The sequence below is a fragment of the Zophobas morio genome, unplaced genomic scaffold (genome assembly GCF_036711695.1).
Source record: "Zophobas morio isolate AGI-343-1 ecotype UQ-CSIRO unplaced genomic scaffold, CSIRO_AGI_Zmor_V1 ptg000030l, whole genome shotgun sequence".
NCBI lineage: Eukaryota > Metazoa > Arthropoda > Insecta > Coleoptera > Tenebrionidae > Zophobas > Zophobas morio.
In genome coordinates, this window is record NW_026972135.1 from 11,368,291 (window position 1) to 11,392,017 (window position 23,727).

At 36.2% G+C, this 23,727-nt stretch overlaps 1 protein-coding gene across 1 annotated transcript in view; it reads left to right on the forward strand.

Moving 5' to 3' along the window:
• Positions 1 to 18,282, forward strand: part of LOC135137994 (cuticle protein 16.8) — a 43,054-nt gene extending 24,772 nt beyond the window's left edge. Inside the window, exons 2-3 of the mRNA XM_064067797.1 lie at positions 11,738 to 11,930; positions 17,543 to 18,282. Of these exons, the coding sequence (XP_063923867.1) occupies positions 11,738 to 11,930; positions 17,543 to 17,904 (555 nt within the window). The 3' untranslated portion in view covers positions 17,905 to 18,282. The remainder of the gene's footprint in view (positions 1 to 11,737; positions 11,931 to 17,542) is intronic.
• The last annotated feature ends 5,445 nt before the right edge of the window (positions 18,283 to 23,727 follow it).

Below are 23,727 nucleotides of genomic sequence, written 5' to 3' on the forward strand. Positions count from 1 at the left end.
TTTTACCAAACTGAAAATAAAAATGATTATGGTAAACTGTTTAAAAAAAAACCATTGTGTTATACAGAGAAATTTGTGGACAAGTTAAATTTAGAATAGTTAAAAACTGAGGTTAAGTTAATCACACATTTAAAGAAGCGTTTAGGTTTCGATAATAAATCTGTTTTCTTCTAGAGTTCAAAGTTTTCCGTATCCGTTCTGATTTAAAGAAATAAACGTTAAAATTTAATTCAAAGTTTGACACATTAATAAATGAGTTTCATAACCCACTAGATGCAAATCATTTTTTAACAGTCTATATGTATACATGTAGAAAGTATATTACAAAAATTTGAGGATGTCCCCCAAGAAAAGGTTCTATGGGAGCCCATGGCTAAGTATCAAAAAAGCCATAATAGAAGCAAAGAAAATAGGTCATAGCAAATTAGAGAGGAATATGAAAAGATACTGAAGCACGGTATTAAGTTAGTCATAGGAGATGCTAATGTTAAGATTGGTAAAGAAAATATTTTGGGGTCGGCGTGCCTCGGTGCCAAGCCTTGGGCTGCCTAGTGCCGCTGAAATAGAAACACGACTGGCCGACCTAGGCTTATGCGGACACCTTCACACCACCGGGGGTGGCGCCTTCGTTCGAGGGAGCACCGGGGTTGCTCTCAAGCCGGATACACGAATCTCCAGGTGGTGAGCGCCGGCGAAAACAAGAAAATAAAAATAAAACGGAAATAAATTTTAAACAATAAAGCGGGTTTATTCCCTGCCAGCTACACGTCTAAAACAATCAATCTTACGGCTAAAATCAACTTAAATATCTACAAGACGGCGACTTCCTGCAGGACGGGTTCCTCCTGGACCTGGGGACGGCGACCTTGGAACGGGAAACCGCGAGGGTACGGTACGGTGACCCGGGACGGTAACGACAAAAAAAAACGGTGACGGTGGTACGGTTTTTCGCTCGAGGGCGACGATTTGAAAACGGTACGCACACAGGTAGAAAACCCAAATCGGTATTTACGGTGGTGGGTTTTTCCAAAAACTGTGAAAAAATATGAAACAATAAAGGAAACATGCAAAAAAATCATACTACCAAAGAACACACATCGCGATTATAATAAGAGAAATTGAAGAAAACTGTAAGAATGAAGGAGAGAAAAAAATATGTATTAGAAATGTGTAAAAACCATTTCGAATGGAGCAGGAAATCACTAAAATAACGATCACTAAAAATAGCGTAAATTCTTGGCATGTAGTGAACAAGAACTACCAGAAAAAATTGTACAATTAGAAAAAACAACACAACCTATAAGCTTGAAGGAAAATTAACAGAAAATGAAGTAGATGAAATAGTCAGATAAAGAATTTGAAAAAAGTGAACTACGAATCCAAACAAGAAGAGATATTAAATGCGTATAATTCTAGAAAATTGACCTTCAAATACCTAGGTACAAATATCTATAGGAAGCCGGAGATAAAAAGCGAAATAAATCCTGAGTTCAAAAAAAAATGGGAATAGCTCACAACAAGATTTATTGCTATTGATTAAGAACAAAAAAGCGGCGCACTGATAAGCAACGTGCAAAAACACTTTAAAGGCCAGTCATGTGTGTTCGGTTAACGTGTTTATGGTGTGGCTGATGGAAACGCCAAGTTGGCCCGCGAATTGTGGATCGAACACTTTCCATCAGTGGTACAGCATGTCCGACATCATGGTACCTTCAAGTCTCAACTCACGATCGTGACCGTGTTAAGACCGAACGAATACTGCAAGCTGAAGAACAAAAATAGGTCTTTCTCAGGACCACCATTTTTTTCTACAACTTTCGCATTGATCTTTAACGATGTATGAATGCATGAATGAACGAATGATAATTAAAACAGTGCATAGAAGAAGAAAAGAATCCAATTTTTGAGTTCATTTAATTTTAATACACTACCAGCACCATTTTATTTAAACCATGCACGTATTAACAGCAAAATAAAAAGGAGACTGATCAATTTTTCCGACGTAGAAAAGCCACATTCTTTTTCTCGACAACTATAATACAAATTTCACTCCTACACAGCGTCGACGTGAGTGAAACTGTTTCTGGAAAGTTTATGCATCGTGAACTTCCCGCAAGAAAATGTAATAAGAACAATATTTTGTTTAAGGATTTTTGGGATTAACAGTTATGGCTCCTTATATGAATCCAGGACTGATACTCGCGTTATGTAAAATAAAAACGATAGTCAATATGAGAGCTGCTTTAATAACATATCACTCCTTATTGCAGACTGTTTAATCTGATTTAACATAATGAAGTGAATTTGCCTCACCTGCAGAGAGTATTTACACTAACAAAAGACCCCATTAAGAGCAGTTACGGGTGTAAGCAATACTGCACGTTGCCGCAGGTTGTGTTAAACATGATATAATGTGGCCATATTCTAAAACGGTTTTCGATATCTTTTGCTATGCAGAAAAAGTCCATGTTATACTACTTTATCAGATGTTCATAACCACGATACAAGATAAAGATAATATTTTTAGGCCTCAGGTTAGACTGAAAAAAAGCTTCAGTTTGGTAAACACTAATAATAAATAATGCAAGCTTTCAGTCTCCTAGCCATGCACGAAATTTGCTTTCACTCATTTGAAGTTGGTCGGAGTAGTGATAGTAAACATAGACCTTTTGGTATCTTGTTTGATAGTAACTTTTCAATCTATAGTAATAAGAATCTAAGTAAAGTGTTGCATCTAACCAAAACAATTTCAATTCTAGACGACTCATTTTGTACGTAATAATAATAAAGTATCCGTGGTGAAATTTCTCTTGGCGGCTTCCACTAGAAAATAAATATGCCCTTACTCCTCATAAATAACGATTATCGGCGCCCACGGTTAATTAATCTAAATCGCTTTAAAGGCAACTAGGCCGATCATTAAAATGCAAAAATGCATTTCTTGCACGCTCAGCTTCACGCACAAATGGCCATTTTTATGATTCTCGACTTACTCTGTACCGAGAGCTTTTATTTTACGACTTTTTGCCCCTAACACGAACTGACACTTTCACGTTATAATTCCAACCAGAGCTACTATTTCTTAAACTTAAAGTATTCAAAAAGTTGTGCGTAATAACTCCGACAGAAAATTAATACAAGACACAAAGCTCGTACGAAGCACGAGAACTTTCATTCCTACTGCGATTTAAACACGTTTATTAATTTTGCAGCAGAGAAAATTAAAATCCAGACGGCACTAAATAAATAAATAAAATACTGATTATTATTTAACTTGGGAAGGACGCAAACGTCTGCAAACAACCGTCCCTTCTTTTTTAACTTATTGCGTCTCCGGCTCCTCATTTTTTAAATCCAAAAATATTCGGAATTAAGACGCAGCCATTCGTTCGTGTTAAACACATTTTTCATCCCTTGACTTGGTCCTGTTTACATTTTACCCTCTCTGAAATGTATCTTTCTGGCCACGGTTTCGATGTGGGTAGGTAAATATTTATTTTTTTCGAGTTAAGATGTAAATCGTTAGTCGCTGTCGTGTTTCAGAGGGAATGTTTTCAAACCTTGAAACGCTTTGTTTTTACAAATTCATGAATTCACGTTATTTTAAGCTTGTGATGGATTTTTTATGTTCGACCGGTTTTTAATTTAAAAGTGTGGAATATGTGGTCTACCTAAGTGAGTAAAGGGGTTTGATAATGGATTTTTAAAACCAACTCCCAGAGTGAGCTTTTTAATGTTTCTGCGTATAATAAGGTTTGTTTTATCAAAAAGGAATGCTAAGTCAACCATACGTGGTCATAATAGGACGCGTTTTTGTTTTAGCAAGGTTAGTTCGCTTACCATATTTCTTTTGCAGAAATTACACCAGCTTTTAACTTCCAGAAAACAAACAAAATTTATAATCGCTCTATTTATTTACCTCTCTGAAATCAAAACCGCTAAGAAGTCAAAAATATAACTTCAAAAATCACAATATCCACTACTAAATAAAAATAATAAAGTTGGGTTATGTCAGCCCATGTCAGATCAGATCAGGTCAGGAAATTTTGAAATCACTAAATGTTATTGTTAAGAACGTGACAAAAGTCATAAAAATTCCTCGATTTTTTTCGGTGAAGGGATTAACCGACGTCAATAGCACCCCCCCAACCAATGCGCCTCGGGAACACAAATTACTATTATTATTTTATCGTTATTAAATATCGCCGGGCGCATTCTCTATTTTCAAGAAAATAGAGGGACTCATTCTTAATTTGATGAATAAACAATTCTGTGATGACGTGATTAGAATAAATAATACTAGTAACAGACAATTACCAATGCAAGACAAAAAGTACAAAAAATAATAATAACATATAAGCCAACCGCATGGCTAATTAAATTAAAGTACAAATAGAAAGACAAAGTAAATAAGAGAAAAACAGTTTAACATGAATTGTAAGCTCTGAAACATAAAGTATGATTATTTACTTAAATAGCAAGTCGGTACAAGATAATTGAAACTGAGGTAACAAACAAGAAAATAAGTCCAAGGCTATTAAATCGACTTAACAAAGCCATTTCACAACTTAAATACAAACATTAGTGAGAAGTATTTGCCTCTAAGACATACATAACTCAAGTAATTCACATTCTTCGTGTAATCTAGGATCCGAGATAATTGTGTTCAGGATAATGTCCGTGTATGTTATGTATAATGTAATTTAACTAATGTGTATAAACGTTAGGAACAAATCCGTTACAAGTCTTACCTCTTATAAAACAGGTTTCAACAATGTCTGTAATAAAAATTGAAAATAGTAAAAGCCCTAGGTTGAACCCTAAGATTTATAGTTTTGGCACTGAAATCTCTGTTCTACTGAAATTGTATTTTTCAGTTCAAAGCGTTTGATATTGGCTACGAATTTGGTTAAATTATTGTAGACAAATTATCCTGTGTTGGCAATTTAAGATGGCAAAGTTCGGAATACTCGCAACAGGTTGCTAATTTTTAATTCTGATATACAACTAGATTCAAAGTTGAACTGAATCACCCGGTATATGAACAAATAGATACGATAATATCACATGTTGCTCTAATTTTTTATAACCAAGACATACAAACAAAAACTGCTTAAAAGATTACAATACTTTAGTTGAAAAACAAAAGATCGCAAACTATTTAAATGTTGGCATTTTAAACAGAGACCCAGCAACAGGGCTGATAGATTACAGGACAGTCGTGATTAATTGAGACCGCGATTTCAGATATAGAACACAGAACCAGGTTAATGTCGCCTGGAAAGTGAATATGTATGTGCACTGATTCGAAGAATCAACCACAGCTTGTTTAGAGCTGTCCAGTTTCTATTTAAGTAAATCTAGTGCAATGAATTTTGTTTCATCAGAAGTACAGAAAGGATGTGATGCATATGCAAATAGATATTTTCTGAAACATGTGTTGATGCCTAGAGTGTAATTTAACTTTTTAATTTACTCATTTTTTATTATTCATTGAAATAATGTAAATCAACGCAGCCGGTTTATCAAACATAATATGTGTAATTAATGAAAATTTTAATACTTGAATATTGACAACAGTGCAGCAAAGCCAGTAACTAAATATTTATTTTTGTGATTAGTTTATTGAGTTTCGTTCTAGGAACGAGTCGCCACAGTTTGGCAAATGTTAATATTTATTCGTATAATCTCACGTAATCATACCTCTTTTTCGCACCAAGAGAAAGAAAAGAATTATATTTCAGGAGTTTATGAGGAGACATAAAAACTGATCTCTTCGCAGGTCAGATACACATAACAGACTTATTCTGGGGATTTTTGTTTTTATTGATTATTCGACATCTTGCCGAGCCATTACTCTTGGATTTTTCTACCATAAAAATTAATAATGCGAAAGCCACTTTTAAAATTATTAAGGATTATACGAAACTGAAATTCGGCTTCAGATTTTTTGCATTTAATTGGACAGTTTAGCGCATTAACCACAGCTAAATTTAAGTGCAGTTCCTTACATTCATACATATTTAATTATTTTACTTTATTTATTGCTCCATTAGCAGAAATTCAAAAGCCTGGATCAGTTTCAGTATATAGGATGTCCCACGTAACATGCAGGCTAGATTCAAAAATTTTATGCCGTAGGTATTCATCGAAAGAATGTCACGTAGAAATTAGTTTGACTTGAACGAATGCGATGCCTATGGGCTTTCTCGAGGGCTTTTTAGTATGTACGACGATGATTCATCGTATGTAACGGCGGCTGAGCGTTAAAGAAAAACCTGGAAGCGAAAGTCGCGATGGGTACTCCAGAAAAACCTCGGTCGGGGTATATCTAGAAATAAAGTATGAGTTTAAATAGAGATCACTTTCGGGAACGATTCCTTCAGTCAACGAGATTCCAGTCGTGGAAATTTGTGATACTGAGAAACAAGTTGTTGAGTTTTACCCGCGCCAATCGGAAATGAGTTTCAAGATTTATAATTGCTTCTGCGAAAAATTCTGAAAATCAATGCCTGTTGAGACTAGAACTCAAGGCACGAAAATGGAGGAACAAATTAAGCAGATCATGGCTATGCTCGTACAGATGGACGGAAGAAATAAAAATTGGATGAAAAAATAGACGCAAGAAATCGACCCAAGAGATGAGAAGTTGGATGCAAAAATAGAAGAAATATTCGAAAAATGGAAATGATGGACTCAAAAATAGACAAACAAAAAGATGACATAATCACCAGCATTGGAAAATATAGGAAATATTGCAGGACGAATGGAATATCAATTAAAGAGTGAGTTAGAAAAATCAGTGGAATGTATAGAAGACCGAATGGAGAGTAACCATCCACCTATGATGGTTAGACACCTTGCTCATTGTACAAAAACAGTTTGAGGCAGTTGTAAATGGCATTTGCAACGTTGAAATCAAGAAGATCCTACAAGTATCAAGATATCAGACATCATCTCATGCCCTGATTCATGCGCTGGAAGTGTACAATTCTCCAAGAACGTGCCACAAAGTCAGAGTGGCAAAATTAGAGACGGAAGAAAACGACAAGGTGGAAAAGCTGTTGGAAAATTCTCACAGCGAATAATAGATGGACTATTTCAAGGATTGGAGCATGAAGATCTCCTCAACGAAATGTACAGGAAAACTAAAAACAAGCAGTACTTTGGGGAATGTGTTGGTTGGTAATAATAAGACCCCCAAGGAAGTTAAAATAGGCAGTTTCACCAAAGGCAGTAATCCAACTATACCGGGAAATATTAATAGGACTTGGGTGGCAACCAAGATCGATAATAATATTGGCGTTGAAGTCTCAGATCTGCGTAGAGGACTCTTGAGACCTAAAGATCTAACGACTATGCCCGAAAGAATCAGACTGAAGACCGTGATTGGAGAGTCGACGCCAATCATGAGTGAAGCAGAGGTAGAAATATGCATTGGTCAGCTGAAGATAAAACATCGGGTTCTCTTGGCTAACATTAAAGACGACTCTATTTTAGGAATGGATTTTGTGGCGGCACAATAACACGTCGGTACGCGGAGAAAGATAAGTCGCCTCGTGGTCTAGTGGTCTGGATGCTTGCCCGGAAAGTGAGAGGCGTGGGTTCGATCCCCACCAAGGTAACAACATTTTTCTCCGCTTACCCACATTGGTGACCACCGACAGAGAAGCACACACGCACGCACGCACGCAACATCCCTCTGCTGCCGCCCTGTGCCCGCTGTGTTCGGAATCCACAGCACCGCCAAGGTTCGAACGACTACCGTAAGAGCAGCAGGGGCGACGCCGGCAACTATCTCCTTCGCACCCCAGCATAATAACACGTCGGTAAGCGGAGAAAGATAAGTCGCCTCGTAGTCGAGTGGTCTGGATGCTTGCCCGGAAAGTGAGAGGCGTGGGTTCGATTCCCACCGAGGTAACAACATTTTTTCCGCTTACCCACAATTTGATTAGCCGCCATGGATTGACGGTCGATCCAGTAGAGAAAGTCCTACGTCTGGGAACTGAAGTGTTTGTCCTAAATCAGCGCAGTATTGAATCGAAGCTTATAAAACTGATCGCTTGCCAGAATGTGAAAGTTAGAGGGAACGCAGAAACGATTGTTCCAGTCAAAGCATAAGTCAAATCCGGATTTGCCCTCAGCATTATTCAACCACCGTACACCTCCAAGAAGAATTTCATGATTGCGAGTGCTTTAATTAATACCGATGGTGACATACCTGTACGCGTTGCAAATGTTTTTCTCAAACAGACAAACTATGCATCAGATCATCACAACGAAGATATTTCTGATAACAATCTTGAAGAAACTTAGAAATTCCTGCCCTAGAGCTTGGTCATCGAACCGAACATCAGCGAAAAGTGACATGAAAATTTCAATGGAAACACCATGGAATGTTTGCTTCTGGATAGTCCTCTGGGCCCACAAACATAGTGCAACATCGGATAAACACTGGAAACGTGCAACCGATCCGTCAAGCCCCGCGAAAACTACCTTTGGCGAAACAAGAGGAACCCGATGAACTAGTACGAAAAATGTTGGATGAAGGCGTTATAGAGGAGTCAAACAGTCCATGGTCTTCGCCTGTAGTGCTAGTCACCAAAAAGGACGGGTCGATGCGATTCTGCGCAGACCACAGGAAACTCAACGGTGTAACCAAGACGGACAGTTACCCTCTTCCACGAATTGATGACACGCTCCCAACATTATCAGGATCCGCCTGGTTCTCCACGTTGGATCTCAAAAGCGGCTATTGGCAAGTTGGTATTCGTCCACAAGATAAGGAAAAGATCGGTTTTTCTGCCGGGAGCGACTTGTATCAATTTACCACAATGCCTTTTGGACTGTGTAATGCTCCGGCTACTTTTGAGAAACTAATGGAGATGGTAGTACGAGGACTAACATAGAAAACATGTTTGGTTTATTTAGACGACATCGCGGTAATGGGATAGACATTTGAGGAGCACTTGACCAACCTAGAAGAAATATTTAGTCGAATGAAGGAAACAAACTTGACGCTGAATCCGATGAAATGCCTTCTCTTCCAAAAAGAAGAAGAATTTCTGAAGCATACTGTTTTGACAAACGGGATCAAGACTACGGTAACGAAGATCAATGCGATTCGCGATTGGCCAAGACCAAGAAATAAACACGAAGTCCGGAGCTTCTTGGGATTGTGCACGTACTACAGAAGGTTTGTTAACGGGTTTGCTGATATTGCTGCTCCCCTGCAGAGGCTGACGGATGTGAAGTCTCAGTTTAATTGGACTGCTGAATGTGAAGCAGCCTTTAAAAGATTGAAGAACGCACTATGTTCTAGTCCTATTTTGTTCTATCCTCGATCATCGGCAATGTTCATCTCGGACACGGACGCATGCAACATCGGAATAGGTGCCGTATTGTCACCCTCTTTCAAAGCGTTATGGAGGGGGAGAGTCCGGATGGGAAACATACGACCATGCAGTTGGTGGTTCCAGCCACTAGAACTAAGGAAGTACTTCGAGAAATGCACAACGCCCGCTTTGGTGCTCATTTGGGTATCAACAAGACGCTTTCTAAAGTCAGGAGAGATTCTACTGGGTCCGTTGTCCAGAAGATATCGAGAACTAGTGCAAGACATGTACGACCTGTGCGGCGGTCAAGGGACCGAGGACTAGGGCGAGAGGGCCGATGCAACAGTAAACCTCGGTTCGCCTTTAAACAGAATTGCAGTGGATCGGCGACCGAGGACGGGAATAAATACATAATGGTCGTCAGCGATTACTTCAGCAAATGGCTCAAAGCCTATGCCATACCGAACCAAGAAGCCACAACGGTTGCAAAAATGCTAATTGACAATTGGATCAGCAGGTTTGGGGTTCCAATGGAAATCCGTTCGGACCAAGGCAGAAACTTTGATAGTCAAACTTATTCCAAAGGGTTACTGAAGTACTCGGGATACGGAAGACGCGGACTACACTGTTGCACCCGCAGTCAGATGGAAGGTTGCTATTGGCTTATCGATGAGCTGTCCATGACACGACGGGTCAGACACCGGCGCGCATAGTTTTTGGAAGAGAACTTCGTTTGCCTTCCTTGTGACGTCTTGCACGGCTGTCCGAGTGGAGGACTAAAGGAGGTCATAGATTACGTCGATGACTTGAAGGAGAAGCTGTTAACCGTTTACGAAATGGTGTGCCACAAGATTCGGGTGGCGAGTGATAGAATGACGCCTATGGGTTTTCTAGAGGGCTTTCTAGTATGTACGGCGATGATGGGTGACTCATCATCGGTGACGGCGGCTGGACGGCGTTCGACTAAAGAAGCGCCTAGAAGCGCTTCTGCGAAAATCTCGGCGGAGGGCTCCAGAACGAAGTCGAAACGATGACAGCAAACTATCCAGAAAGGAACCCATCAGTCTCAATAGTGACCAGTCAATTTTAGTCCAGTCAACGAGATAATATTAGAGTCTAAGCTGAGTTGGAAATATAATCAGTGTGTTGATAGTCGTATTACCTATGCCAATTTTAATTACCGATCATCGTAAAAATATAGTATTGCATATCCTCGGATTGCGCATCAACTAAAAACGAGCCTGCAGTGTTTCTTTTTCGTGGAAGATGTCAGTGAAAGGGGAAGCATTCAATGATAATATCTAAGTAATAGCACGACAGTATTCGATAATGAAATCACCATAAATTTTCTGACAGGAATAAATAAATAAATTTAATTAATACTCCCTAATCACCTTCCTGAAATGTTGATGAAGTTCTTCCTTACTTTCTGTCCCCGTAAAAATTATACAAGTTCGTGTATTGTAACAACATAAACACGTTTCAAGGAGATTTACTTAACATAACTTTGGAATGACGTAATCAATTTTTTGGAATTAGACAAATGTTAGTTAGTCTTCGTGTCAAAATTAAAATAATTCTAAAGTTTTAAAGCAAACACTTCGGCTTTTCATCAATAGAAAACAATCGCCCGACCACAGAAAGAACGTTGTGTAAAATTTATATTAATCCTTTTGCAAATAATTGAAAGAATTTTGAAGTTAAAAGGTTACAACAATCAAAGTGAGTTTAATTTTACAAAAAAAGAAAACAAACAGACACAAATACTTCAAAAAGCTAACAGGGGTTATAATGTGAACAAAATCAATGACTTTTAGCAATTTAGTGCCGGATTTGTGTTAAAATGTTTCGGCAGAGCTTTACGTGGGTCTGTGTCGTCGGCCTAAGGCTGCTTTTAACCCTGCGGTGCATCATTTTTACACCCTTTTTAAGCGAAACAAGGAACACTAATTTTACAGATCAATATATTTACAGGGTCTGCAAAACAGTGGTCACAGTTTAATTAGTGAAAAGTTCATGCGAAACTATAAGTTTTTTCGATCTTCATGAACTTGTTGAATCCGTCAATCTCATTAAATTAGGTATCTGCAGATGAAGTTGTCAACCCGTCTGCATTTAAGATACTAGTGATGAAACATCCATGCTGTAAAGTATATTCGCCCTGCCCCAAATAATTTTTTATTGTACACCCGTTGTAAGCCCTCGATTTTTCTTCTACATTGTTGCAGCATAATTTAGACCCGTGAACGGCTATCAGAATTTCGACACTTCCTCGGACAGTATATCTCAAAGGTTTGTTCTCTCAAAAATGAAAGGCTGTCTTATCAGCCCGAAAATTATGACGAACGCGCACAATGCAACATAATTTACTTTTTGCAATAACAATAACGTGGACGTTTCAGATTCTGGCGTTCCTCCTTCTTGTTTCCACCGCTGTGTGCGATGTTTCCCACTTGGTGAGACTGCAACAAACCGAACCGTCCACCCCGCCGCCGCCCCCGAAGCCCTACGCTTTCGGTTACGCCGCTGGTCGATTTCCCGGACACATTGACCGGACTCATTCGGAAGTTTCCGATGGATCCGGTGTTGTACAAGGTAAGGTCCTTTTTTATTCACTCTACTCTCATATTTTTCGTTTATTAGACATTTAATGATAAAGGTTTGGGGTTTGAAAGGGGATGATAAACATCTAAACTTGGCTGGTAATTACGTACAGTAAATAAACCACCTGCTTTTTAATACTCCTATCTCGGGATCTGGTAAATATTATGTAGGGTTCGTTGGACATGTCTAATAACTTTAAACTTGTAATGATAATAGTGATAAAGTGAGTTAGACCAACGAGAAGAAAAGTCTATTCACCCGTGTGTACATTTCACCGACTCTTAGGTTGTTGTCACTGTGACCTCGTATCGCAGTAATTAATTTAGAGTCGAGTTTTCTTTTTTTTTTTTCTTTTTACTGTAACTGTATAATTTCCGTCTCTAATTTTGTGCCATAACAATTAAATCTACTTATTTTCTAGAAATACAAAATTATAACCAAATATGTCTCAATAGTCTACGTTTTTACGTAAAAATATTATCATATTTAAGCATACTTAAATTCGCCATATTTAAATATGGACGACTGGAACTTTGGATTAAAGTTTTTGATTACCTTCTTTTACACAAAGATACAAAAAACGGAGGACTACTTTGACTTATTTACTATCTACCTTATATTTCTAAGCTTTCTTTTGATGTCAACACGAAAAATGTGAAAAACCTGACAATTTACAAATTTGATCACCCTGCATAAATGTACAAATATCTTGAAACTATTCATCAAATACTCTTGCATCTGAGATTATGTTTCGTTTTTTATAAAAAATCTAAATCTATAAAAATACAGTCGAGGCCAGAAAATCTTGGAGCATCATTCTGTCATCTTGAAAATGTTGATGTAGTCTATGCTTTATTATTACTCTGATGTTTGAAATTTAAAATATTTGTCACGTCGCATCTAGTGGTAGCATACCCGAAATGGCAAAACTTAAGAATAAAGTTATAATAATATTTAAAGTGACAGTAGAATGACACTTACGACCAAGATTTTCTCTCCGCGACTGTATATAGGGTATTCCATTTAAATGATGTACTCTTTTAGTAGAACACCTATATATTTGAAAATAATTATGACTTGTACCCGTAAATCAGTTCTACTACGACTGTAACAAAGAATATTTTCAATAGTCCACTATTAATGTATAATCTTGCACCCTGTATACCTTTCATTATCAAAACAATGCTCAGTTCTTCAGAATCTTTTTGTTCTTTACTCGTTTTGTTCAGTCTTTTACCTTCTTTCATATTATATCTCTGCTTTTTTGTTTAAATTCACCACCTTTATATTTTTCTTTTTTGTGTCTTTTGTGTTCATTTTCTTCTTATCTCTTTCACTACATACAGTAATTTTAGTAATGTATGCCCAAAAAACCAAAACGTCGTCTTCAACCTTAATAATAAAAAATTACTAAAAACAGGATGTTGATTTGAAGCCTAGATTGCGTATACAGGGTGAATCACTATACAAGTATTCCTCCACATCTTAGTAATTAATTAGAGATATACAGTTAAAAAGAATGAATTACCAAAGTCATATTAAATGGAACATCCTACATATTTTTTCATGTCATGTTCTTAGGCTTACAACTATATTTTATTTTTGAAATTCCGATGCGATGTTGCCACGTATTCCAATTTTCTATATTTTTTCACAAAAAAAAAACGCAGTACGGTTATTTTTAGTATATGTGACACAATATTTCAAGAATTGATAAAGAGAGATACGCGCTTTGTTGTGCTCCTATATGCAGGTGTTCATTAAAAAATCTGCAGTATTATCATTTGCAAGCATCGATATTTTGTTCTTTCATATAGATCATCTGTATTCCATTACTGTATTTTACTTTATTTTTATTCACTTTCTTTTGATTCATTAGTAGTGTTGTAAATATACCGGTAAATTATACAGGGTGAGTCACTACGCACGTAATCTCATTGATTATTAGAAAGTTGCAGAGTTCTTTTAGGACCATATACAAAAATTAATTTCAACTATACTCTAGAGTGTTCTGTGTTTAAGGTATAACGCACAACTTTTTTTTTCAAATAGTATACGCTATATATTTTCAATGTAATCTTAGGCTTTATAACGATAGTGTATTTTCGATATGCCCATGCGACGTTGCAAAGTTATATCAATTTTTTTGTTTTTTTTTTTTTAGAAATTGAAGGGTTTGCAATAAATTCAAAATAGGGTTATTTTTTAAATCTGGGTCATAACTCATAATATTTTATGGAGGGATAAATAGATACGCGCTTTATTGTGGTATAAATAAAATTTGGTTTTTATATACAGAGTGTTTGTAAATTAACTTAAATTATAACAATTTTAAAATATCGATTTCTCAGCTTTTTTCAATAGAACAAACACCCTGTTTTATGTTTTCTTCTTTTTTTTTTAATATTTTCAACATTTAAACTTGATATTTATTGAGATTTTTACTTTTTTAGAGGACCCACAGACATACTGACAGAAAGAGAACAAAAAAATGGATTATCATGTAGTCATAAAATTCTATTTGAAAAAACAAAAATACCGATATTTAAAAGTTTTAAAGTTCAAATCGCTTATCTCTGTTTATCTGTTTTTGGGAACCCCTATATTGCTAAAAAAATATGGCTTAGGGACAAAGGCTAATAAGAATATATTTATACCCTATATATTTAATAAATAATAGGTTATTCTATCCAGAAAAACTAAGTTGTGTGAAAAGAAGAACAAAGAAAGTCGAATTGAGGTTATGTTTGTTTAACAAGTAACTCGTAATCGTCCTTGGGCATATGTTGTGTCAATTATATGTATTTATGTTGCTTGATAAGAAAATTAAGAATAAAGTACACTAAAACAAATTGTTTTTCTTTACTTTTAATAACATTTATTTATAATAACTACAACAAAAAATATAATATAATAATGGTAAACTAAGCTGTAACCAGTGGCGGCGTAAAGGGGGACAACGACAACTCACTCGCACAACTTAAGAATACTTACAGAAGATTCAGTCTGCAAAAACATACAAAAAAAAATCAGGACGGCAGACAGACGGAAATGGAAGACCTATTTCTTCGTACTCTAGGGGTCATGAAAGGTCGGAAAATGTAAAAGTAGAGAGTCGGCCGAGGGACTTAATTACAACACTTCCTAATATTTTGCCTTTTTTTTCTTAATACACATAGCCATCTTTTCACAATAAGAAACGTAAAACATGGTTAAAATAGTACTCCCCTATATTTTTTAAAGGAAATGTGGATTTTGCAATTATGGGGTGGAGCTTAATTGCAAAATCGATATTTCCTTAATACAAATTTTCCATTTTAAACATGTTTTACGTTTCATGTTGCAAAAAGAAGTCTACACATATTAAAACAAAAAGGCATAATGTAATCCCGCCCACCCGCCCCGTCTCAATTGTGATAATTTTTTTTATTCGCTGTGATCCAAAGGGGCGGAGCTTAACTGCAAAATTCTTATTTCATTACAGAAAATTAAAAACATGTTTTTGATCATCGTGTTGTTCAGACAATACTATGTATATTAAGAAAAAAAGGCAAAATATAAACTCCATCCACCCACCCCATCTCAATTGTAATCATTTTTTTTGTTTTTATAAACTTAAAACACTTTCAAAATGGTAAATTTTCGTAAGGAAATATGGATTCTGCAATTAGACTTCACCCCTAGGTCTGCCAACGAATGAAAACTTCATTACTATTTAGATCCTGACAGTTATGTGTTTTTTGTTAATATTCATAGTATCCTTTGATACTCAAAAAATTGTCTTACATGGTAATTTCTTGTAGAACGAGAAATAATAATAATTTTGCATTTAAATTCCGCTCCTTTGGCTGTCGACGATTATAAAAAAAATTATCACAATTTAGATAGGGCGGGTGGGCGGGGCTTATATTTTGCCTTCTTTCTTAATATACGTAGTTGTCTTTAGTACAAGAAACTTAAAACATATTTAAAATGGTAAATTCTTGTAGACAAATATCGATCTTGCACTTAAGCCCCGCCCCTCGATCTGACAACGAATGAAAAATCCATCACAATTGAGAATTTAGATCGGGGTGGGTAGGGGTACATAGTATTCTTTGAACAATACGATACTCAAAAACATGTTTTTAATATCTCGTAGAGAAATAAGGATTTTACAGTTAAGCTCCGCCTTCTTGGCTCACGACGAATAAAAAAAATCATCACAATTGAGATAGGGCGGGTGGGCGGGGCTACATTTTGCCGTTTTTTCTTAGTATGTGCAGACTTATTTCGATAACAAGAAACTTAAAACATGTCTAAAATGGTAAATTTGTATTGCAATCAACTTAAATCCTCCACTTTTCTTCTACAATCCCTTTAAATACGGCAAACGTTAAACATCAATGTTACTATCAACAGCAACTTAGCAACGGAGTTTATAAATGCCAATTAATGTCAATCGGTCAATCAGACTGAAGAATTGACGGGAAATTTAAAATAATTGACATTACCTACCGGTCAAAACGTCAAATAATTAGCGTTAACAACCGCAGAAACTATCAACTTTAGATGTAGAAACTTTTCAACAAAAAAGGAAGAAACTAAAAATCACAGTGAAATATAATAATCTGAGTTATAATTAACTGCTAGTTAAGTTATGATGATCACACATAATATAAAAATGTTTAGAATAATTTTCAACTTAATATCCTGCAAGATATGCAACCAGTTAAATGCTTATCAACAACGTTACACAATCAGAACGAGGCGGAACAAATCAGTGCCCACTTGGATGCATGAATCATTTATGAAAGCCCTGCAGATAAAACAATTTTCCTTCCAATTTGCAAAGAAATAACAATCTCCAACGAGGAGTCATTTGTTTGTCTAAGACAAAGCGACAAAGAATGATTTTAGTACTTGGAAATGCTTGCAAGCTTTGAGAAAACCTATTGTTTTCTGTCTGATAGCGCAAATTGCGTTCTTCATGGCCTGCTTGCCCTAGGTCCTAGCGCATTTTGTTGGAATTTTACACTTACTTTTTAAATCCGTCTGGCGGGACCATAGTTATAACAAAACGGGATAAAGTTATTTAATATAGTAATAATCATTTCTTTATTTTAATTTTGACAATTAGTTAAAGCAAGCTTTTTTGTCCTGAAGAAGGTGATGGTGATGCTCACGTTTACCATTCTTGTGTATTTCGTCGGAATCAACTCACTCAACCTTTAAAGTACAGAAAGTCAGGTCTTTGCCTTTTGTCGAATATATCTAATCGGACGAGTTGAGCTACTAGTAGATGGAACGACGGCGCTCGCAGCTCTCTCAAAGAGGCTGAAATATCTGATATAATGTTACGCCACCGCGTAATCTTAGCTCCTTGTTTATTTCTTTTTTATTTCGTTGATTGCTTTACAAACTTCCATTTGTCTCGGTGAGGCTTCGTGATTACGACTTCCGCTGATAATTAAAACTCCCATTCATCATTTTTCACATTTTTACCCACTCGTTGTTTCGTACTTGTCTTAGTAAAAAAAGTTACCGATTTTGTTTGAGAGCTATAAGGAGTGGCCATTCGCTCCTCGTTTTATCCATCCACTTTAGTCAAACTTCTTGTTTAGGTTCATATTCATACGTCGACCCCCGCCACCAAATCCGCACCGTGGAGTACATCGCCGACAAAGATGGCTTCCATCCGGTCCTTAACAAAAACCCCCCGCCTGTGCCATCCGACACTCCGACTGTAGCCGCCGCCAAAAACCGCCATTTAGCTAAATTCGCCGAAATAGCTAATGCCCATGCCTTCGCACCCGGAACTGTGGTCGTTCCGGTCGATTCGGTGGCGGTGTCACGTGCCAAAGACAAACACTTCCAACTATTTCAGAAGATAGCGGAAGAACACGCCCGCCTGGCGGCCCTGCAAGAAGCGGAGAACCTGGCCAGTGAAGGGACAAATCGACCGATTTTACTGAAAGAGCACTGAATTTTATATTAGTGTTATTAATTCGCGATTGCCGGAAGTAATCACATAAATGGTAATATTTTATGGTTTTTAAACACGTCTGACGTGACAAGTGACGTCATTCGTACGTTACCATCTTCCTGGTTACTTCTACCGAACGTGAATCGATAAAATGTTTAATTTGTTGTTAATTACGTAGGGTACATAGAGAATTTGTAATGTTACAGTGTAAAACGGTAGATTAATTTGTTTTATATGCTTTTATTGTGTTATCGACATAACTGAATTTGGACGCTTTGCTACGCCAATACAAGTTTTGATTTATTACTTCTATTATTTACGAGATAATGGTGTGATGGTAGGCCATCAGTTTCAATAAATAGCTCTTATTTTTAAAAATGGACTTGTTATTTTTTTGTAAAAAACGCAATATTATATTCATCCATTGTTCGAAAATTTGCGCGAACAGAAATGTAGTTATTCAAAAAGGGATAATTTAAATACCTTTTGAAATAATTTGTAAATATTTTATTATGTATTAAAATTTCCACTGAATGCCTTTTATCGCTACAAAACAAGAGCTTATGCTCTGAAATGATTGCATGGAACCTATACATGGTGCTGTGCAGTTTAAATGAATTATGGGCGTAAATATTTTACATTTTTAACAACGGTATACAACGTTGCAGTAAAACGGGAACTTTAACCTGAATAGAGGTCAAAGTTTTAATAATGATAACGAAAAAGTTTCGTTGCAGCTTTTAAACAGAAATTAACTTACTGGTTTTTAATATTTTAAATAAAGAAATATTTAGTAATTTTGCAACGCACTGTTCCTGAAATATTGGGAAAAACTACATTTTATGTGCACGTTGAAAGTATGTCAAAAAATTACCAAATTTGCCATCAGAATTATTTGTCAAACAGAATCTTTGGTTTATTTAACGATTTACTGCTCGACTTAATTCTGAACAATGAAGCGACTTAGTAATCAAACAAAACAAGTTATATTAAATGTCTACTACCCCCACCCACCCGCCCTCTCTTTTCTTAGAGCGTATGGCATTTGCCAAAATCAGTTTTATCTTAGCAGGTACTAGCCCCGCCCACCCGCCCTCTCTTTTCTTAGAAGATATGTCATTTGCCAAAATCAGTCTTATCCTAACTAGTAGCTGCTAACATAAAAATGACTTGACATATCCTCTAAGAAAAGAGAGGGTGGGTGGGCGGGGCTAGTAGTTGTTAAGATAACAGTCAATTTATTTTCAATGTTTGTCAACACTGCTTTCGAATTCCGAAAAAAACCGATATGCTTTTAACTTTGGGAAAGTGGGACTAGTATGAGAAGACTCGAAAAAAAATTAAGAGAAATCGAAAAGAATCGTGGTGTCGTACAGATATTCATATACCACCCGAGATTCTAATTAGACTACGTACGAGTAGAAGCGCTGTGTGAAGAAGGATAAGGCGGGCAGTTTGAGTACTTATTATAGCATACCTATTTATTTATTTTATTTTATTTTATTTTATTTATCAGGTTACTAGGTCTACAAATACACTGGACATAGCAAAATAGTAATTTTCAATATGTAAAAAATTAATCGGAAGTTTGTGTCATAATTATCAAAACTATTTTTTTTAGCTCGCTCCACTTGTATAAAATGCAGCAAAACTTACATCCACTTACACCTAAAGATGTTGTGTCTTGGATATACGATATTGTTACGAAATAAACCCGCACGCCGCCCCGGTACGACGTCTATGGGTCTTCTAGTAGGTATGCGTTTCTTCCAGTGTGTAGTATGACTCATCGATAACGGGCCCGGAAAACCCTCGAAGCGGCGTTCTGGATCCATCGAGAGAAACATTATAGGTTTTAAATAGAGGCCACCGTCGAGAACGACGCTTATTCATTATGTCATCACGTCGAGTCCAGTGAGCGTCCAGACAAGTTACGCCGGAGTTATTTTGTACATAATCGCTGTAATAGTTGTTCGTGTAAATTCGAGTAAGAAATAAATTGTTGAGTTTACCGTACGCCGAGTTTATTCGCCCGCTCAACGTAACAATTTGTTATTGCTGATGAAGTGCTGACAAAAGCGGAGACGGGGACCAAATAATGGCCGATTTAGACGTTTTGTTTACACCGTTGCCATGGAAACCGTGCGTGCAGTCGTGGTATTCAGCTGGTCCTGTTCCGACAGTGCCCACTAGCAGTAACTCAATTGCGGGTTTTAATTTTCATTCTGCGCAAGTGAAATTGTTTGATTTTAAATAAACATGACGAATTGGCTTGAATAAATATTTAATAAAAATTTTACCGTCGTACTCTTTGTAACGGCGGTAAAATTTTAGTGAAAAATTTAGGGACAGCCACCCCCGATTTATTAATAAAAAACTGTTTATGGCAAAACGAGAGACTTTCACAGATATTTTAATAGACGTAACACGTATGATACATATTGGTGAATGGGCAATTGTGAAAAAATAATAAATTGTTTTGTTTGTGTGCCTCCTTAGTAACGAGTTAAAACCATCGCCGTGGATTAATACTGGTGTGGACGATCTACGATTCGAAGGTATCTGGACAAATATTTTTTACTTTTATTGAATGTATTTTTGTATTTATTTCCGTCACACAATTTCGTCTATTAATTGGTAATAACAACCTGTTTAATATCTTCATATTTAACTCATCAATCAATTTGTATCCCCCCATTTCAAAAGGTCACGAGCCGCCACTGTTGTTTATATTCGCTTAAGGATCGAATAAATTACCTTCTAAATATTTTCTTTAAATTTTGCCATTATTAGTTGCTTGACGTCTTTGTTTGTTATTATGACATAGTGTCATTTTGTTCTTGTTGAATTTACTACGATTGCTAATTTAAAAAGAGTAATAGATGCATAATGTGTTGCCTACACCAAAATATTCAGGCGTGAACAGATAAAATAATCATTTTTGGAGTTAAGGGTATGTTATTCGCCAAAATCAGTCTTATCATAGCAAGTAGTAGCCCCGCCCACCCCACCTCCTTTATTTTCTTAGAAGGTATGTCATTTGCCAAAATCAGTCTTATCTTAGCAAGTGTTAACCCCGCCCACCCGCTCTTCTTATTCTAGCGACTAATTTTATTTTTGTTCAGTATAAGATCATTCATTTCAATGGGACCAGATAAAATTAATAACTGAAATGGAGGAGGGGTGGGTGGGCGGGACTAATTATGTTCTTCTGTTGAGTGGGAGGGGAAACTAATAGAATTTAAGGTGTGGAATGCAAAAGGTTTATACCATTCGATTGCTTCAAGTTTATTGGTCAAGGAAAATGTGATTCTTTCGCATTTTACAAAAAAAAATAACACAAAGAGCCTCCGAGATTCTTTCAGCTTCTCAAAAAAAAAATTGGGGAACCCCAGATTCTTTCGGCTTTTAGAGAAAAAATAACATCAAGAGGCCCCGACGTCCTTTCAGCTTCTTCACAAAAATAGCTAGGAACCCCCAAGATTCCTTCAGCTTTCCCAAAAAGAGACCACGGTGCCCCGCCCGCCCGCCCTCTATTTTTTTTTAGAGAGTACCATTTGCCAAAATCAGCTTATCTTAGCAAGTGCTAACCCCGCCCACCCGCTATTCTTATTCTAGCGACTAATTTTATTTTTGTTCAGTATAAGATCATTCATTTCATTGGGACCACATAAAATTAATCACTAAAATGGAGGCGGGGTGGGTGGGCGGGGCTAATTATGTTCTTCTGTCGAATGGGAGTGTTAGTGTGTTAGTCAAGGAAAATCAGATTCTTTCGCCTTTTAGAAAAAAAGTAACATCAAGAGGCCCCGACGTCATTTCAGCTTCTTTACAAAAATAGATAGGAACCCCCAAGATTCCTTCAGCTTTCCCAAAGAAAGACTACGGACCCCGCCCACCCGCCCTCTATTTTGTTAGAGGCTATCATTTACTGAAATCAGCTTATCTTAGCAAGTACTAACCCATTATTAAATAATAAATCAGAAAAAGATTTGCAATAGAATATAATCCATTGCCAAAAAGAACTAGAAAAAATAAACGTGGAAATAAATATGGACAAAACAAAGACGATGATGCTGGTGGCAAAAGAGAAATTCCACAAATTATAACGAATAATAGACAAAGTATCGAACGAGTCAAAAGGTATAACTATTTGGGAAAATCTAGAAATAACCGAGAGTCTAGGAATAGTGAGAAGAGTACAAAAAGGCCTCAAGAACTCATTCTTGGGAAAAAATGTCGAAAGAAATAAAGAAAGAATAAAGAGAACAATTAAATGTACAGTGTAGATAAATAAAAAGAAAAAAGTGGTTTTGCCTAAAAAATCTTTATTACGTCATCTCAAAAGTTTAAGAGTAATTTTAATGGTAACCACAGTAATAATTAATTAGTAATTAACTACTGGGATAACTCAAACATTCCGCCGAAATTGAGACATGCGCACTACATTTTAAAACCCGCGGAAATTTAACTGTGATCGTTAGCAAAATGGAACCCTACGTTGTGTTTTGAAATGGTGGAATGCGTTCTAATGCAAGGTGGTGAACCGCAAGGGTGAAAAAGTGACTGAATTAACGACATAAACGTTATGGAGGGAATAATTTTATTGAGTTCTTTCAAAAGACTGTAATTTCTCAACCATAATATTGCCTCGCTCTCTTCAAATACAATATTACAAACTTATGCCATATAAATACGTCTTGTTATTAATTTAACAAAATTCCTTACTTCAGAACATCTTGTCCAAAATGAGTGGATGACGATACCAATGTTTTTATGGTGGCGTGTAGACAATATTACATTGACAGTTAAACAAACAAAATTAAAAATAAAAAAAAATACAAATGTTAAATATCGTCAAAAACACAAAAATATCGTTCGGTGTGCACGTCGCTTTGACAGGCGCGTCCGAGTAAAAAAGCGTTCCAAAATTCCAAGACTGGAGTCATAGAACACATAAAACAACACAAAATCAGCATAAAATCCCCTTTCTCTCACGATGACATTTACTTTACTGTAAATTTCCAAAGCAAAACAATGTTTATTAATTAAATCGTGAATCCCGCAATTACTATTTTAAAATTCCCAATCTCCTTTTAGACATTTCACAATTTAAAATATTATAAACTATTATATATCTCATTTGAATAAAATTGTTCATTTCTTGGTTACTATTCAAGAAAATAAAATATATAATTTCGAAAAATTGCGTGAAATAAAACAACAATTCTTGTCCTTTTAACAGTTCGTAGGGGTCATCAAAAAACCGCCTAGATGGGCGGCATTTTTTAGTCCAAGTACCTGGACATATAAAAATTTTGTAAAACGAATTTAAACTAACCCATGGTACAAGCCAGAAAAGAGTTAAAATGTGTCAATAGAATGTGTGAGTGGCAACTATAAATAATTTCATTTTGTGTTCTCTTTTTCCCTTGTATTATTGGTTGCCTATATAAAAAAGTATGTACATATTAATAAATAATACAAAAAAATATTGAATACTTACTATTCTAAAAAAATGCACTTATTTTACTTTAATTTAATATTACTGTTATAGGCAAAATCTACTGACATTTTGAAATAATAATAAAGAAACAAAATTTAAATCAGAACTATGAAACGTTGAAATCTAGAAATGTTGTTGTTGTAAATAATCTGATAAAAAATTTTGCAACTTGTTTGTCATAAAACACGTTCACTAAGATTTAAAAATAAACCCGAAATATCACGAATACGGTCCTGTTCTAAATTGAACATTCCCTCTACGTTCCGTTCCCGCTATCACTGCTACCAACCACACCACAAAATCCCCACGAACTGTCA